Raw genomic sequence first — 15,958 nt, 5'->3', positions numbered from 1 at the left:
TGTCTTGTTTGTGATCATAGGTTGTCTTCGATAGACTTGGAGAGCTGAGGTTGCCTGAGGTGTCGAGAAGGGGAACAGAGGTTTTGTGGGCTCAGCCTGACTTTTTGCCATGCTTTTTCACTTTCTGTTGCCTTCAGAAGACGCTTGGAAGGAGGAGCTTCTGCAAGAGCCTGTCGAGCTTCCCGGAAGCCCTGTGTCTGGGTGCCCTCCCTTCAGTGCAAACGCAACCTGTCTGCTGTGAAAGCAGGCTTCCCCCTGAAACTCTCTAAAGGCAAGCTGCAAATTGCTGCTTGGGGTTGGAGTGTTGCCTCTTGCAAGAACTTGGTAAAGGAAGCTCCTTGCTTTGGCAAGCAGTTTGGTGCAGGAGAGAGGCAGCTCAAGATGCCTCAGGGTCTGTTTCTGTTTCATTTGAATGTCAGTCTTGTTTCCTACAAGTGTTTGTGGCTTCTTTCCTTCCTACCCTGCATGCACCAGGTACATCCAGTGCTGCTGTGCCCCCCTCTTTGTGTTTGGAATGGCATTGCAGAGATGTTTAATCATCAGAGAGCAGGAGGTGAAGACTGCAGCCCTGTTCTGAGGTTAGAGCCAGGTGGGAAGTGATCTGAGGTAGGAGCTGTGTCTATTGTTGGTACCAGCACAATCTGATGGCATTTAGCAATACTGACTGCATTGGCTCTGGTGGATTCAATATGCCCAGGGCTATTTGCTGGCACCAAGGCAACTGGCAGAGGGTGATACATGCCAAAACATGAACCTTATCTTCCAAGCAGGGCAGCTGCGTAGCAGGAATTGAACCACAGATCAGGATGCATTCCTGTGCTGACTCCCAGTCCATGCCCAGGAGTTGTTTGCATGAGTGTGAGTCGGCCAGTGCTATGCTGGGAGCTATGTTAATGATTTAGGAGAATAAATGAGCACTTTCCAGTCCAGGGAAGCATTTCTTGGCACTGTTTTACTGACTCTTGTAGATGCAGATCAAGTGGTAGACAAAGCTTTGCAGGAGGGAAATATGCTGTGAGTTCTGATGTGCTGCAGCGTGACCTGAGCCCTGGACGTGGTCCTGCTCCTGGCAAACAGCAGCTGAGTGTCCCCAGGTGTCTCTAGCAGCAAAGACCATCTCCCTGCAGGAGGTTTGAGGGAGGCAGGCTGTGCTCAAAGGAAGGAAATACGGTATTTTATTCAGCATCTGCCCCTTCAGCACGGTGTCTTCTTGACTGATCACAGGGAAGTGCACACTTCTTGCAATAGGCAGCCTGTCATCCTCTGGCATCAAAGGAAGGACACTAAAGCTCTTGCCAGTTTGCACCAGTGAGGTGAGTAATGATAATATCAAGCTTCTTTTCAGTGTTCAGACCAACCCTTGAAACTTGCTGATCAGGAACCCCAGCCCTTGCTGGGGCAAGTATCTGGCCCTGGTTTGCCTGGGAAGGAAACCCAGCTTCCCCTGCTGCAATATTTATTCCCTGTACGAGTGCATTAGGAAAGGGGGAGAACCAGAGTTCAGCTTCAACTCAGCTGCAGGCATCGTTTCGGAGTCAGGGCTTCAATGAACTGCGGGGGTTTAAAAGAAGTTGACATCAAAACCAGAGACAAGGAGGATGTTGATGTGTTTTACTGCTGGATTTAACAAATACTTCCTCCCCACTCGAAGCTGTTGATCAGCCATTTCCCTCTACTACAAAACACAGCCCAGTGGCCTTCACAGTTTGCTTATAGCACAAATAAATAACCTGCTGGAAAAGACTCTTTTTGTTTCTATAAAGAGCTAAACTGGGCTCTAAGTGGTCCCAGGCAGCTGCTGTAGAGGAAACCACTACAACCCACCATAACAGTTCCTGCTGCTATTTAACAATGAGTATATCTTGATAGAAAATCCAATTAAACACTTGTTAATAATAGAAACCTTGGAAGCTTGTCCCATAGGATGTTACTGATTTGCAAACCCTAGCTTTGCTTGCATGGGAAATAACACTATTTCTACTCATCTTCTCTAACAACTACTCTACAGCCTTTGTTGTCCTGCAGCCAGCTCCCCAACTTCCCTCAGTGCTGCCTGAGGTCCTGGTGGGTCCAAGTCTCTGCCCAGGGCTGGGCACTGGGAGCTGCAGTTTGTGCCTGGTGCTAGTGAGAGCAGAGGAGAGAGCACAGCCTGCTTGCTAGCTCTGTGCAAACAGAGTTTTCCAGTGCCATGGTGCCCTGAGGAAAAAGGGAAAAGCTGGGAACTGGTGTTTGGTGCTGCCCAGACATCTCGTGAGTCACAGATGGGTAGGAACTGGTGGACACATCCAGCAGAGGCAGGGGTGCTCTGCCCTTGGATGGGGCAGAGTCCGTGCTGTGTGGTGCTGCTGGCAGTGACCCTGCTCCAGGCCGGGCTTCAAGAATCCCTTCGGTGCTTCTTCTGTTGCCGGTACTCTGTTATTTTCCGCTGGAAATACGCTGTGGATGAGGAGAGGTCGTCAGGGAGAGGCAAGTGTTGGGCTGCAGAGTGCTGGGAATGCGGGAGCCAAACTCTGCTGGGTGATGGACAGCTGCAGCCAGGTGAGGAGCCCTGGGAAATCCTGGGTGTTGCAGTTCCACCCCGTCCCTCCCACCTACCCAAAATGGGCTTTATAATGCTGGGTTAGGCTAAGGTTTTAACCCATATGTTCACTCCTGTTCAGTTCTTGTAGTTCCTCTCCAGCCACCAAGGAAGAGAGAAAATTGGAGACCCTGTTCCTAGGGTAGTTGCCAAAAAGGTGACATAGACTGGGAATAAGATGAGAAAGCTGGGATTGGGCCATTCGTCTTTCCCAACTCCAGGCAGACCCAGATCCATGTCCACCCAGGCAGCCAGGAAGCCCCCAGCATCCTGGCCTGGATCAGCACCAGTGCGGCAGCAGGGCCAGGGCAGGGATTGTGCCCCTGCGCTGGGCACTGGTGAGGCTGCACCTCGAATCCTGTGTTCAGCTCTGGGCCCCTCACTGCAGGAGAGACATTGAGGTGCTGGAGCGGGGCCAGAGAAGGGAATGGAGCTGGTGCAGGGCCTGGAGCACAAGTGTGATGGGGAAGGGCTGAGGGACCTGGGGGGTTCAGGCTGGAGAAGAGAAGGCTCAGGGGGGACCTGATGGCTGCCTACAAGTGCCTGAGAGGAGGATGGAGCCAGGAGGGGCTGGGCTCTGCTGCCAAGGAACAAGGGATGGGACAAGAGGAAACGGCCTCAACCCAAAGTAATGCCAGGATGTCTCTGGCCACTGGTGGTGTTTTGGGTGGCTTCCTCACCCACTGTCTCCCATTTGCCCTCATCCCGGGCTGGGAGCAGGCTCAGCTCTGCCCAGTGCCCTGGAAATGCCCGGGAGAGGGGAAGGTCCAGCCTGGCTGTGCAGAGATGAGTCAGGGCTCACAGGCAGCACCATCAGGAGCCAGCTCCCAGCTGCTGCCTGCGTCCAAGCCAAATCTTTGTGTTGCTACTGGCACGGTTGCTGAAACACTGCGCTCTGGGGAAGCCTGCCCCATCCCAGGCAAGCAACGAGAGCTGGCACGAGCCCAGGGGTGGGTTTCATTGCTTCAGAGAAACGCAGGTGTTGAAGCAAACGGGCGCTGCTCGCTGCCCTGGGCCCCCTCAGCCTCCAGCTGCATCCCTCTCGGTGCATGGAGCATCTCTTTCCCTTAACCAAGCCTTGCAGAGCTCACCCACCCCGCGAGGGGAGGGACGGGGCCGTTACCTTCCTGGGGGATCCTGCTCTTTTCTGCTTCCTCAATAAACAGGGAGAACATGTTGGTCTTCACAAACTTCTTCACGAACTTGCGGCTGCTCCTGGAGGCCACGGCCTTGCAGAAGGCTCGCTCCTGGAAGGTTCCTGCTCCGCTTTTGCTCCACTTGATGTGCGAGGCGTAGTGGCCCACCGTCCGCACAAAGAAGTGCACGAAGGCCTCGGAGACGAGCGTGTTCACCTGCTCGGGTGCTGGAAGGGGACGCGGAGCACGAGAGGTGGGGATGGGACCTCTGAACGCACAAAGAACGGTCTCATTTTAACCCCTTGTGCTTGCATCCCAAGGAATGATTTGCTTCAAACCTCCCTCTGCCACTAAGCCAAGCTGAGACCTTTTGCTAAGGGAGCACTGCCTCTTTGCTCTTTGCTTTCCAGGGTGGCAGCATCTTTGCAGGCCAAATATTGGCAAAAGCTGGTTTTTATCAGCAGAATTAGGTGTTCCTGCTCTCGTGTTCTGCAGGACAGGGCAAATGCCGAGGGATTTCCCTCCTGTGGCTGCATTTAGGTGCAAATTGGGGCAGAAACATCCCAGACACATCCCTTTAGGGATATAGTTTCACTGAGGACTCTGGCCATCTGCAGAGAGCAGCTTGTGTGTGTTTTACTGTACAGAAAGAAGCATCCTTACTGTGCACGTTGTTGTTGTTGTTGTGCCTGCTCAGAGACGTCAGCATCTCATTCTGCAGCTTGATGGGCAAGATCTCCTCCTCATCGCCAACCTGGAAGGCAAGGGCACCATGAAGAAGGTGGTACTGGTGGGAACCTGGCTGAGATGGGCACAGGCAGTGGTCGCCCAGTTAGGTGATTATCACTGCAGGGTGATGCTGGGAGTGGGATGTCCAACACGTGGACCACGCAAGTTGGATGCAGTGGCCATAGACATCCCTTCATGGGACATTCCCCCTGCATGGGTGACACTGAGACGTCTCTGCCCACCAGAATGTGAAAGCTGCTGGGAAGCTGGTACAGAGGGGGAAAGGGGCCCTTCCTAGAGCCCACCCCAGCCCCAAGCCCTGCACGGGGGGTACCTACCGCCCGGAGGATCTTCCCTTCACAGAGGTCAATGATCAGAGCCTAGAAGAGAGCAGAGAGGACCAGGTTTAGCCCTACCAAGGCATCTGGGCTTCCTCCCACATGTTTTGGGCTCAGGGCAGTGTGTCTGCAGCCCATGAGGGTGGGATCAGTGCCTCTGATGCCAGCAGCAGCTCCCTGACACCCGGGGTCAGGATTGTAGGTCCTGAGGTGTCCGACAGTGCCAAGGGGGATGTGGAGACACTGCCAACAGGAGGGGACATGCAAGAAGCCCCAATCTCCAGCTTCCAGGGATGGGAAAAGGGCACAAGCAAAGCCTCCAGGCCTGGAGCCACCCCAGCCCCAGAGTCACTGAGTACCCATCCGGATGTGCTCCCCTGCCGGGATGAAATACCTCCTCCATCGGCTGGTCCAGGACCCGCTCCAGGTGCCGCAGCTGGATGCCGACCATGAAGGGCGTGGGGCAGCAGACGGTGTCGAGCAGGCACTCGGGTACCACGGGGATGTAGGTGTGAGCCCAGGTGAAGGGGTAGAGGAGAGCGGCCACGGCGTGGATGCACTGCGAGAGGACGCTGCGGGGCAAGGAGCCGTCGTGGTGGCATCACGAGAGGAAAGGGGATTTCAGCACTTTGGAGGGAAGATCCCAGCCCAAGCTCAGCTGCGTCCTTCCCTCCTCCAAGGGTCTGAATGAGCTTTTATGGGCTTTTACCCACCAGGTCAGGCTCACCTGAGCTCCTGCGCCAGGAAGATGAGCCGTCGCTCCAGCACGGCCGAGGCAAAGATGTGCAGGATGAGCTGGGGGCTGAGCTGCTGGAGCAGAGCCTGAAACTCCACGTGCTCCAGGTGGGCATCCACAGGCCGGGTGAGCTCAATGAGCTGCCAAGGGAGAGCCACCAAACCCTGGCTTAGGAGGTGCAGCTCTCCCCTGGCCTCCCGAGGTGATGCAGGAGCCATCAATGACCCAGAGCTTGAAGCAGCTTGGAATCGTAGACCCACAGAGGGGTTTGGGTTGAAGGGACCTTAAAGCTCACCCAGCTCCAACCCCTTACCATGGTCAGGGACACCTTCCACTAGAGCAGCTTGCTCCAAACCCCTGCGTCCAACCTGCCCTTGAGCACTGCATCCCTCTGCAAGGACCAAACCTCATCTTGTCCTTGTCCTGCCTGGGGATTTAGGCTGTGCAGCACTGGGGCTGCAGGGAGCCAGCGGCACTGTGGGATTCGGTTATTTGGGCACTGGGTTTTTAACCAAAATGCCTCTTTTCCCAAGTCCCTGGGAGGAGGTGGGCAGGGACGTGCCCCCATCTCAGTGCCTGACAGCTCATTGGTAGCAGCAGCTTCTAGGTAGGGCTATAAAGCCAGCAAAGCTTCCTCAGAAGCCTCTCTGGGGTCAGAATCGCTGATTCCTGGCTAGGGTGGCCCCAAGGTGCATGATGTGATGGCCATTGCCAGGTGGATGGTTGGTTGGTCTCCCAAACCCAGGTGGAAGCTCTGCCCTGCTGCAGGCAGCCCCGAGCTGGTGACCACTGAAGGGTTAACAGGAGCATCATGACACAGCCCTGGCCCCTCTTCCCTGGCTTCAGAGGGGGGAAATCCCTGTGCTCCGTGTGCCGGGCAGCAGCTCCCAGCACAGGGCTTGGCCGGGCTCCCCAGCCCTTTTCCAGCCCCAATCCTGAACATTCCCAACCCTTTCCCTGATCTCCTCCACCCGCTCAGCCCCTGCCTGGAGCCTCAGAGCCCAGCTCTTTCGAAGAACTTCCTTACCCATCCTCCCTGCTGGGCCCTTGGCCAGAGCATTGAGCAACCTGCAGAGCCCTTGCACAAGCCTTCCGGCAGGCAGAAACCTCCTGCAGTTTGATACCCAGCCGCCCCATTGCCCTGCACAGGAGGGACGTGGCTCTCGGACCCCCCCCGGCAGGATGCATCCCTGGGTGCTCAGCACCGAGGTTGCGTTGCCGGTGCCAGGGCAGATCCTTCTTGGTTTTTCCACCCCAGTTTTGCCCCAAGGAAAGGCTCTGCCTGCACGAGCCTGGGCTGTGTGGGGGTGAGAGGAGCCCCATGGGCACCGTGCTTGGTTGTGCTTAGTGCAGGTAAAGGCTGGGCTTGGTGCATCAGCTCCTCCAGCTCCAACCCCTGCCACAGGCAGGGACCCCTTCCATAGAGCAGCTTGCTCCAAGCCCCTGTGTCCAACCTGGCCTTGAACACTGCCAGGGATGGGGCAGCCACAGCTTCTCTGGGCACCCTGTGCCAGCGCCTCAGCACCCTCACAGGGAAGAGCTTCTGCCTAAGAGCTCATCTCAGTCTCCCCTCGGGCAGGTTAAAGCCATTCCCCTTGGCCTGTCCCTATGTCCCTTGTCCCAAGCCCCTCTCCAGCTTTCCTGCAGCCCCTTCAGGCACTGGAGCTGCTCTCAGGTCTCCCCTTCAGGAGCCTTCTCTTCTCCAGGCTGCCCCAGCCCAGCTCTCTCAGCCTGGCTCCAGAGCAGAGCTGCTCCAGCCCTTGCAGCATCTCCACGGCCTCCTCTGGCCTTGCTCCAACAGCTCCACGTCCCTCTTGTGCTGCTGCCCCAGAAGCTGCAGCCTGGGACATCCCACACAGACCCCCTGCAAGCACCCACCTGTTAAATGGGGTCTGGCAGCTCCAGCTCAAGGCTGATGCAGCTGCAGAGATGGGGCAGCATCACCTCTAGGTGGGCTCCATCCTCATCCTCCCTGCTTGCTGCTCTCCTCCTGGCCCAGGAGGGATGCGGCACCCGTATTCCCAGGCCATGAGGCCCCCAGCCTGCCCCACTGCACCCATGGGTTCTATGGGTGTGGAGGGCGCTCCCTATGTGGGAGCAGCCCAGGGCCCCCCACCAACCTCCGTGCCTGCCTCGGGGATGAAGCTTTTGATGGTGACGGTTTTCCCTGGAGCTGGGAAGGGCGATTCCCGCAGGCCCTGCATGAAGGGGTAAATCACTGCCATGGAGATCTGCCGCCTCTTCTCCACCTCATCCAGGATCTGCAGAGGGAGCGGGGGGGGAAAGCGACCCCTGAAACCCTGGCAGGCAACAGAGAGGCTGCTGGGGCCGGCACCGTGCCCCACGGCACCACCGCATCCCTACCTTGGAGAAGAGCCCAAAGCAGCCCAGGCAGCTGATGATGCAGAAGACCTCAGGGAGGCGGACGCCACGGCCCGATGGCTGGAAAAAGGATGGGAGAAGGGGTTTGGGGATCAGCCAGCCCCACTGCACCGCCTCCACGCTCACCCAGACACCCCCTCCCCAGAATACCCAGTCACTCGCTGGGGGAGTTTCAGAGCTGGGGTTCATGGATGCTGTTGGGGCTGGAAAGCAGAGGGTGCTTGGGAATTCAGATGCCAACGCCATTAATCACGTTGGGATATTCCCAAACTCCACCACGCATCCTCTGAGGCATCCTTGGGGCTAATCCTGCCTCCTGCTGAATTAGGGACCATCGGGATGAGGGCCCAGGCTTCTTTTCCCCTTTCCAACTGGACTCTCCTGGGTCTATTCACCCTCTGAGCTTTCAGCCTTCAGGGCATCCGCTTCAGACCAGGCAGAGCTCAGCCCTGGGTGCACAAGTGGGAAGTTTCAGGAGAGAATGAAGGGTGGTGGCATCCAGCAGGTCACCAAGCCGTGGTGGATGGATGGCCCTGTGGCTTTATGTCCGTGTTTAAGCAGGCTGTGCATCGATGAGCAGCCAAAGAACATCTCCATCACCCCTTGCAGCCCCTGAGCTGGCCAAATCCAGCAGCTCAGAAGCAACCTTTGAAACAGGGTTGAGGGCATCTGGGTGCACATCCCCATCCCGATGCTTGTCACCACCTCTGTCAAGGCAAGCGGCTTCCTAAGGCACCTCCCTAGGCTTTGGGTACGGCAGAAGCATCGTGTCCCACCGTGGGCACGGGTGACCCGGCCACCACTGACCCAGCAATGGGCGCCTGTGCAGGGAGGTGCTCACCAGCAGCCGCCTGCAGTAGCCGATCTTTCTGCTGCCATCCACGTTGGTGAGGACGAAGGAAAAGGTCTCACTGCAAGGAGAGACAACACATGGGGATGGGGTGGGGTGGGGTGGGAAGGGAGGGGATGGGAAGGGATGGGATGGGAAGGGATGTGATGGGATGGAATGGGATGCAAAGGGATGCAAAGGAATGGGAAGGGAAGGGATGGAATGGGAAGGGATGGGAAGGGAAGGAATGGGATGGGAAGGGAAAGAATGGGATTTGAAGGGATGCAAAGGGATGGGAAGGAATGGGATAGGAAGGGATGGAATGGGAAGGGATGGGAAGGGAAGGAATGGGATAGGAAGGGACGGAATGGGAAGGGATGGGATGGGAAGAGAAGGAATGGGATAGGAAAGGATGGAATGGAATGAGTTGGGGTGGGATGGAATGGGATGGGATAGAATGGGACGGAATAGGAAAGGATGGGAAGGGATGGGATGGAATGGGAAGGGATGGGGTGGGAAGGGATGTGATGGGATGGAATGGGATGGGAAGGAATGGGATGGGAAGGGAAGGAATGGGATGAGTTGGGGTGGGATGGGATGGGATGCGATGGGATGGGAAGGAATGGGATGGGAAGGGATGGGATGAGATTGAATGGAGTGGGAAGGGATAGGATGGCTCCCCCAGCCCAGAGCCCGCAATGGGGTTGGTACCTGGTGAACTCGGTGACAGGGGCCCAGTTGTTGCCATCGGGGAAGCAGAAGAGGGGGATGGCCTGCAGGAGACGCTCCTCCTCCTCCTTCTGGCCCTTCAGCAAGTTCTCACGCTGGAATGAAGCGATGCTCAGAGTCAGGGTGATGGAGGGTGCCCACGGTCCCGGGGCACGGGGTAGGTGTGTTGCAAAGCAAACCCTAGCTCAAACCGAAGCAGAAGATGCTGCACATCCCTGTGCATCTCTCCAGCTTCTGCCTCTTCCCCCATGGATTACGGGACACAGCAGAGGCACCCAGGGGCCACTCTCCAAACAGGGTTCTCCTCCTGTGCCACCTCCCCAAGGTGAGATTTCCCCCCCTCCTGGGACAGGAATTCATGGAGCATCCCTGGGATTATTGCCCTGGGGTTCGGGACCCTGGGCTTGGACCAGGCAGGCAAAGCCCTGGGGTTTGGGGCCACAGCTCAAGGCCATGAGCTCCTTCTCTGTTCTCCTTCCCTGGCTCTTGCGATGGAGCAGAGCCCCCTTTTCCTCTGAGTCTGGAAAGCTCATCCCCCTGGGAAGGCTGGACCGCGCACCTTTGGGAACTGGTAGGTTATCTTGGGCTCGTAACGTCCATCCAGCACCTTCCTCAGGGACACCACCACCAGGTACTCGAAGAAGAACTGGCCAGCAGAATAGAGGAGAGGGCTCCGCTCCCCGGCCTTCCCCTGCGGCACCCGCGAGGGGTTCTCTGCACCAGGAGCCTCCTCTTTGCCTGGACACGGGTAGGAAAAGAGCAATGGCTTTTATGGGGCCTTGGGGGGAAACCAAAGCGGCATCCGCTGCCCCCAGCCCTCCTTTGCTCCATCCCGGAGCAGAGCCAGAGGTGGGATGGGGCAGAGCAGAGGTGTGGGAATGATTTCCCAGCTGGTAATGTTATTCCTTTAGGGAAAACCAACCCCAGCAAGCAACCAGTGTGGGTCTCGTTTGAGCACCTCCAAAGGCTCCAGTAAAATGAATCCCAACCTCTCCCTGCCGCGTGTCTTCAGTCCTGGGAGCTGCTCATTGTAAATGAGCTCCTTGAGGGTTTTCCCTAAACCACAGCTCCCAAAGCAAAGCGATTCCCTGGGAAAGCATCAGCTGCCACAGCCTGAAAAACAAGGCAAAGAGCCCGGGCTGACATCTCCAATGGATGATGATGGTGGGGCCGGGAAGGAGCTGAGCTAAAGGCTGATGTGAGGCTGCAGCCAGGCCATGGCACAGCCCTTCCCTCTCCCAGCAGCTGCTTGTGACCTTGAATCGCCCGTTCCTGGCATCAAAACTGTCCCGGGCTTGGTCCCTGCTCTGTCAACAATGGGAGCTGGAACAGAAAAGCTGGAGCTGCTCCTAGAACAGGCAGGAACACAAACGTGTGGCTGGATGGGACATCTGACTCCTGCCATTTATCCCTGCATGCCAGAGTCATCGTCCATCCTCCTCCTCCCTGGTGCATGACACCCGTCTGTGCATCCCTCCAGCTCTGCAGCCACCTCCTTTCTCCTGGAATCACCCTTCCAGCCTTTGCTCCAGGTCAGCAGGAGCCGATGGGAGCAGAAAGCTCATCCAAGGTGACACTCACCGTCCCATCACAGGATGTCGGGATGGGGACACGCACGAAGCCACCCCTGCATCTACCCTGAGGCTGCTCCATCTCTGCATGCCAAGTTCTTCCTCTTGGCAAGGTGAGAGCCATCCCAAAGAGATCCCCTTGCAGCAGGAGCATCCTGAGTATGAGACCCCACTGTGGACACCTCTGGTTTGTCCTTGGTGGGGATCACCAAGGGTTGATAGGATGCTCTTTGCTTCTCCAGCTCCTCCTTGGAATGCTCCAGCAGCGGCTCCAATCCAACCTCCCTACAGGGCTGGGGCAGGAGGCTGCTGCTGGTGGGACTGAAGGGAACCAGGCTGCGCAGTGAGGAGGGCTGCTGATGTTCCCCATCCTTGCTGGACACCGGCATCAGCTGTTTTCCCGTGGGAGATTGTCAGGGAAAGGTGAAAGTCTGGTTAAATGCTGCCTATCCAGTCCCGTCCCGCATTCCAAGGAATACAGGAGGCACTCTCAAGTGCATCTCATCCATAGGGTTTCCAAAGAGCTGCTCCGGAGCGGTTGGTGACAGTGGGTGCAGGTCTGCCTCTCACAGGGTGACCCATGGGCCTGTCCAAAGCACATCCACTGTGGTGGGACATGCCCAGAGTGTGGTGGGATCTGGCTGCAAAGCCCTCACAGGCAGAGCCTGAACCCTCCAAACCCACAACCCCCATCCCTGGGCTAGAAGGGGCGCTCTGGGGGGCCATGCAGATGGGTTTAATGCAGCATCAGAGGTCCCAGCATGCCCCCGATGGCACCGGGGCTGGTGGTGTTAAAAGACATCCTGCTGCTTAAGCAGCTTCCTCAGCCAGAGCCGGGGGTGCTTATCGAGGGCTGTGCTCCGATGTGGCACAACCCGGCCAGGCACGATGGGTTGGGGGGGGGAACGACACGGACTCTGCTGCCCGTGCTTGCAGCACCCACCCTGCCCCAGCAGGGAGAAAATGGCTTTTCCTTCTCAACCCTTCTTTGCTGAGCTCGGAAAAGCCTCTCCGGCACCCAGAGCGAGAGGCAGCCAGCACTGAACGGACCCGAAAAGGGGAGAGCGCCCCAACTCTCAGGTTGTCCCATCCGGTAGCTCGGGAAAGCTCCCAAATCCCAAAGGGCCGATTCCTGGGCTGTCCTCTGAAAGCCTCGCAGCACTGACCCGTCGTGGGGCACCGTGTGCCCGCGGGTGGTCTCTGTCCTCCGGCACGTCCTGGCACTCGGCTGGGAAAGCTCTGGGGGGATGTGGTGATAGGGACCCGGTGGGGCTGGCTCTGGGAGCGGGGAACCCCACCTGGGGGTCCCAGGGGATGGGGCAGCTCCTGGGCTATGGGGCGCACTGGGCTAAGCCCCTGGGGATGGAGCAAGCTCCGGGGCGGGCGGCCCGAGCCGCGCTCCGCAGAGTGAGCGTGCACGGGCAGGACCGAACCGGTGCCGGTCTCCGGGTACCGTCGGTCGCACCCGATGTGCCCCGGGGAAGTCCCCGCTCCGCCGGCAGCCGGGCTCCGGCACCGCCACGAACACCGGTACCGGCACCGGCACCTCCCGGAGCCCGGCTGCGGTCCCCGGCGTCCCCTCCCGACCCTCACCTCTGCGGCCGGAGCGCCGCAGGCTCCGTCGGAAGAAGTTGCCGATGGAAGCCATGGTGGCCGCGGCCCCGGTGTGGCCCCGGTGCGGCCGCGGTGTGGCCCCGGTGCGGAGCAGCGCGGCCCGGCGGGGAGGGCTCGGCTTCCGCCCGCCGCGCTTTCGCTTTCCCGGGGGAGGAGGGACGGGACGGGGCGGAGAGGAGAGGAGAGGAGAGGAGGAGCGGGGGGAGCCGGGCAGCACCTGGCACCGGCCGGGCACCGGGAGACCGCCCAGGGCTCTGATGGGGTCCCGGGAGCGCCGGGCACCGAGAGCCCCCGGGCATGGCGGTCCCGGAGGCACCGGGAATGGGAGCACCCCTGGGTACGAGGGTGCTGGGAGGAAGCGGGCATGGGGCATCCGAGAGAACTGGGAATGGGGAGATCGGGAGCACCGGGCACGGGGAGCCAGGAGAACCAGGCAGGGGGAGCCCGGGAGGGACCTGGATTACAGGGGTCCCGGGGACACCGGGAACGAGGGAGATAAGCATCCCTGCAAAGGGGCTGAGCATCCTGGTGGGGAGCTTGGGGAAGGATATGGGGCATGGCTGGACACAGGGAATGAGAGGTGGCTTCACCCTGCACCAGAGGGAACAAGTGGTCCCAAACATCCAGCAGCCCTGCCTGAGCCCTGCTCTGGCCTCCCTACCTACTCCAAGCCCTTTTCCTGCTGGGAACCCGCTGGTGCCAGGGATGATGCCCAGTGCTGCTGGGATGAACGATCCCATGGAGGTTTGGGATCTCCCACAGTGCAATGTGATGGGGAGTCAGCCTGATGCTTTCACTTCCATGGCCTGAGAGCTTGTCCTGACTCCACTTGGGAATGCCGGCCGGGTTGTGCTGGCATTTCTTCATCAGACAGAGATTTATTGCCCGTATCAGAGTGACTCAGAGGTGCCAGCTCCGGGGCTGGAGGCCAGTTGCCATCTGACTCTGTTACAGGGACAGCAGCTCCTTAGTGCTGCGACACAGTGGTTGCCCTGGCCTGGGCATGCAGCTGGGTGCCTGTGGACCTGCTTGGCCTCGCTGGGTGGTTTTACTGCTCCAGACCCACCAACGAGGGAAGACTCTTGAAAACCAATGATCTCCTTTCCCCATCCCACACCCCTCATATCTCCTCTGCTGCCTTTAGGCTCATGCAGTAACGAAGCACAGAGCTCTCGGTTATGAGGCCCTTAAGTGTGATGAGCTGGGCACAGTTCTCAGCCTCAGTGCCGGGGGGGTGCTGCTTGCAGGTGTAAGAGCAGGTTTCCTACACCGAACACCCTCCTTACGACAGCTCCCAGCCCCTTTCCTGCTCTTTCCTTCGCCGAGCGTGGGCCGGAGCTCAGGGAGGGATTTGCCAGCTCACAGAGGGGGTGGATGCTTTCGAAACCTATCCCGGCCAGGATGCTGCAGCCTCTTTGGGGTTATCAGGGAGTTGCTGGTCCGGGATAGGTTCTGGCTGATCCTGAATGGGTGGAGGAGCACTCGTGCTTCCCGCAGGAGTGGGCAGCGGCTTTGTTTGCGCTGAGGGCTTGCTCGCGGCAGAAATTTCCTCTTGGCACAAAGGGGAGATCAAAAGTTGGGGGTTTTCCCTCTGGATTTTGGAGGAAAATCCCGTCTTTCCTGGAAACCGGAGCCACTTCGGGAACGCGGCTGCTGCCCTCAGCGCAGAGAAATCCCCGCATTCCTTGAGTTTGTTCCCCGTACACACAGATCTTTTCTGCCTTCTCTCTTTAAGGCAAGTCCCTGCCTGTGATCCCGCCTCGATAATGCCTTGACTCCGCTCCGGCGGCTTTTGTGCGCCGTGTTCCCAGCTCCGAAGCCCCCCCGCTCCCGAGGGAACACTGCCCCCTTTGTGCCTATGGCCCCGGTCCAGCAAACCTTGAGGTTGCGCTCTTGAACATCCCCACTGAAAGCTCCTTTCTGCGGGAAGGCTGCCGCCCACCGGGACAACAAACGGGCGCATTGTGGGATCCCCGCTGCCCCTGCGCTGCGCCGTCCCCAATGCCAAAGTTGTTTCACTTCCCTAAACCAGCCCCGGGGAGTTTTGTGTTGGATTTTCAGCCCCGGAGCCGATGAAAACCCGCTGGGATCCGGCTGGAATCCGTTCAGCCTCCAAACGCCCCGCGGTCGGGGAACGCCGTTGTAAGCATCCCATGGGACGGGAGCGACCTCACTGCTTGCGCTGCAGCTCCTCAGCCTCCTCCTCCTCTTGACGCCCAGCTTGCTGCCCCTTGCCTCATCCCGGTGCATCCTCACCCCCTCCTCATCCCCTCGCTGAGTGCTGTGTTTTGGGAAGGGCATCAGGATGCTGGAGGAGCTCAAGCACATGGCGTGCGAGCGGGTTTTATTACACCCATCACAGCCAAGCTGGGACTGGGACTTGGAGATGGAAGCTCAGGTGTGGCTGCAGCATCCCTGGCAGGGAGGTCCCGAGGCTGGTGATGGGTGTCCCCCCCCCCAGCCCTGCGCTGGGGACCCCGATGTTCTTGTTTCCAGCCTTTCCCAGCCGGGGAGTTTCTCCCACTGGATGGCAGCATTAGAGCAAAGAACCATCTCCAGGAGCCCTTGTGGGAGAGGGGACCTTGCTCCAGGGGGACCTTTCTCTCTGGCTCCTGGGAGGTTGGGTCATGGGCTGAGGACGTGCAGGTTCAGTTCATTCGTGTTTGCACGCTCCCTGCCGCTGATGCTTCACTCACTGCCCTGTTCGGTGCTTGCTCATCACCCCCAGCTCCCCTAAACGGGGTGGCCTCTGCCTGTTCCTCTTCCTCAGGATGCTTTGTGGGTGTAGGGGACCTGTCAGGGTAGGGGGGGGGGGACTGAGAGCCAGCTGGGACTCTCTGGTGTCAGCCTGGGCAAGGAGGAGAGATGCCAGCCCTTATGGGACACCGATATCATGGCTTCTTAGCACGGCGCATCCCCATTGCCCAGAGCCCCTCGTGCTGCAGTTGCTGGGGTGCAGAGAGCCCCGAGTCAAAGCCACAGACCTCCAAGAGAGGGCATTTCTGCCTCAGAGAAAGCTTTAGGGGCCATTTCTTGCATGGGGGCTGCACAACGCCTGGGGATTAGAAAACACAGCTCATGCGGCCACTTCTCCTTGCACCCAATGGTTTGAATCCCAAGTCTTTCATTCACCTTTAGGGTTTCTTGGAGGTGGTGTTCCCAGAGGGGCTCGGGCAGTGCTGGGTGGGCAGGGAGGGTTGGTGCGGAGCTGCGGCCCCCTTGCACATCCAGTGCAGAGAAACTGCTCCTTTCTGAGGCTGTTTAATGGTCAGGAGGTGCAAAGACATCTCAGTTTACAGGCTCAGGCCAGGCTGGC

At 58.7% G+C, this 15,958-nt stretch overlaps 2 protein-coding genes across 2 annotated transcripts in view; both read right to left on the bottom strand.

The window, feature by feature from the left end:
- TMEM167B (transmembrane protein 167B) overlaps positions 1-14,617 on the bottom strand; it is a 151,022-nt gene extending 136,405 nt beyond the window's left edge. Inside the window, exon 1 of the mRNA XM_057424489.1 lies at positions 14,614-14,617. The gene's annotated coding sequence lies outside the window, so the exon portion shown is untranslated. The remainder of the gene's footprint in view (positions 1-14,613) is intronic.
- DENND2D (DENN domain containing 2D) lies at positions 1,593-14,970 on the bottom strand. The gene is given in 16 exon segments (XM_057424438.1): positions 1,593-2,436; positions 3,702-3,941; positions 4,378-4,468; positions 4,782-4,823; positions 5,176-5,353; positions 5,509-5,657; positions 7,638-7,778; positions 7,882-7,959; positions 8,741-8,810; positions 9,440-9,552; positions 10,017-10,195; positions 12,622-12,688; positions 12,690-12,842; positions 12,845-13,097; positions 14,006-14,193; positions 14,899-14,970. Coding segments are annotated over 16 exon segments (2,076 nt in total). The 3' UTR covers positions 1,593-2,374.
- Between the last annotated feature and the right edge of the window lie 988 nt (positions 14,971-15,958).

Source organism: Pezoporus wallicus, unplaced genomic scaffold (genome assembly GCF_028554395.1).
Source record: "Pezoporus wallicus isolate ANWC-B61680 ecotype Strahan unplaced genomic scaffold, APGP_CSIRO_Pwel_v1 contig_9123, whole genome shotgun sequence".
Lineage (NCBI taxonomy): Eukaryota > Metazoa > Chordata > Aves > Psittaciformes > Psittacidae > Pezoporus > Pezoporus wallicus.
The sequence above is the reverse complement of the archived record's forward strand: the minus strand, read 5'-3'. Positions and strand labels throughout refer to the sequence as shown.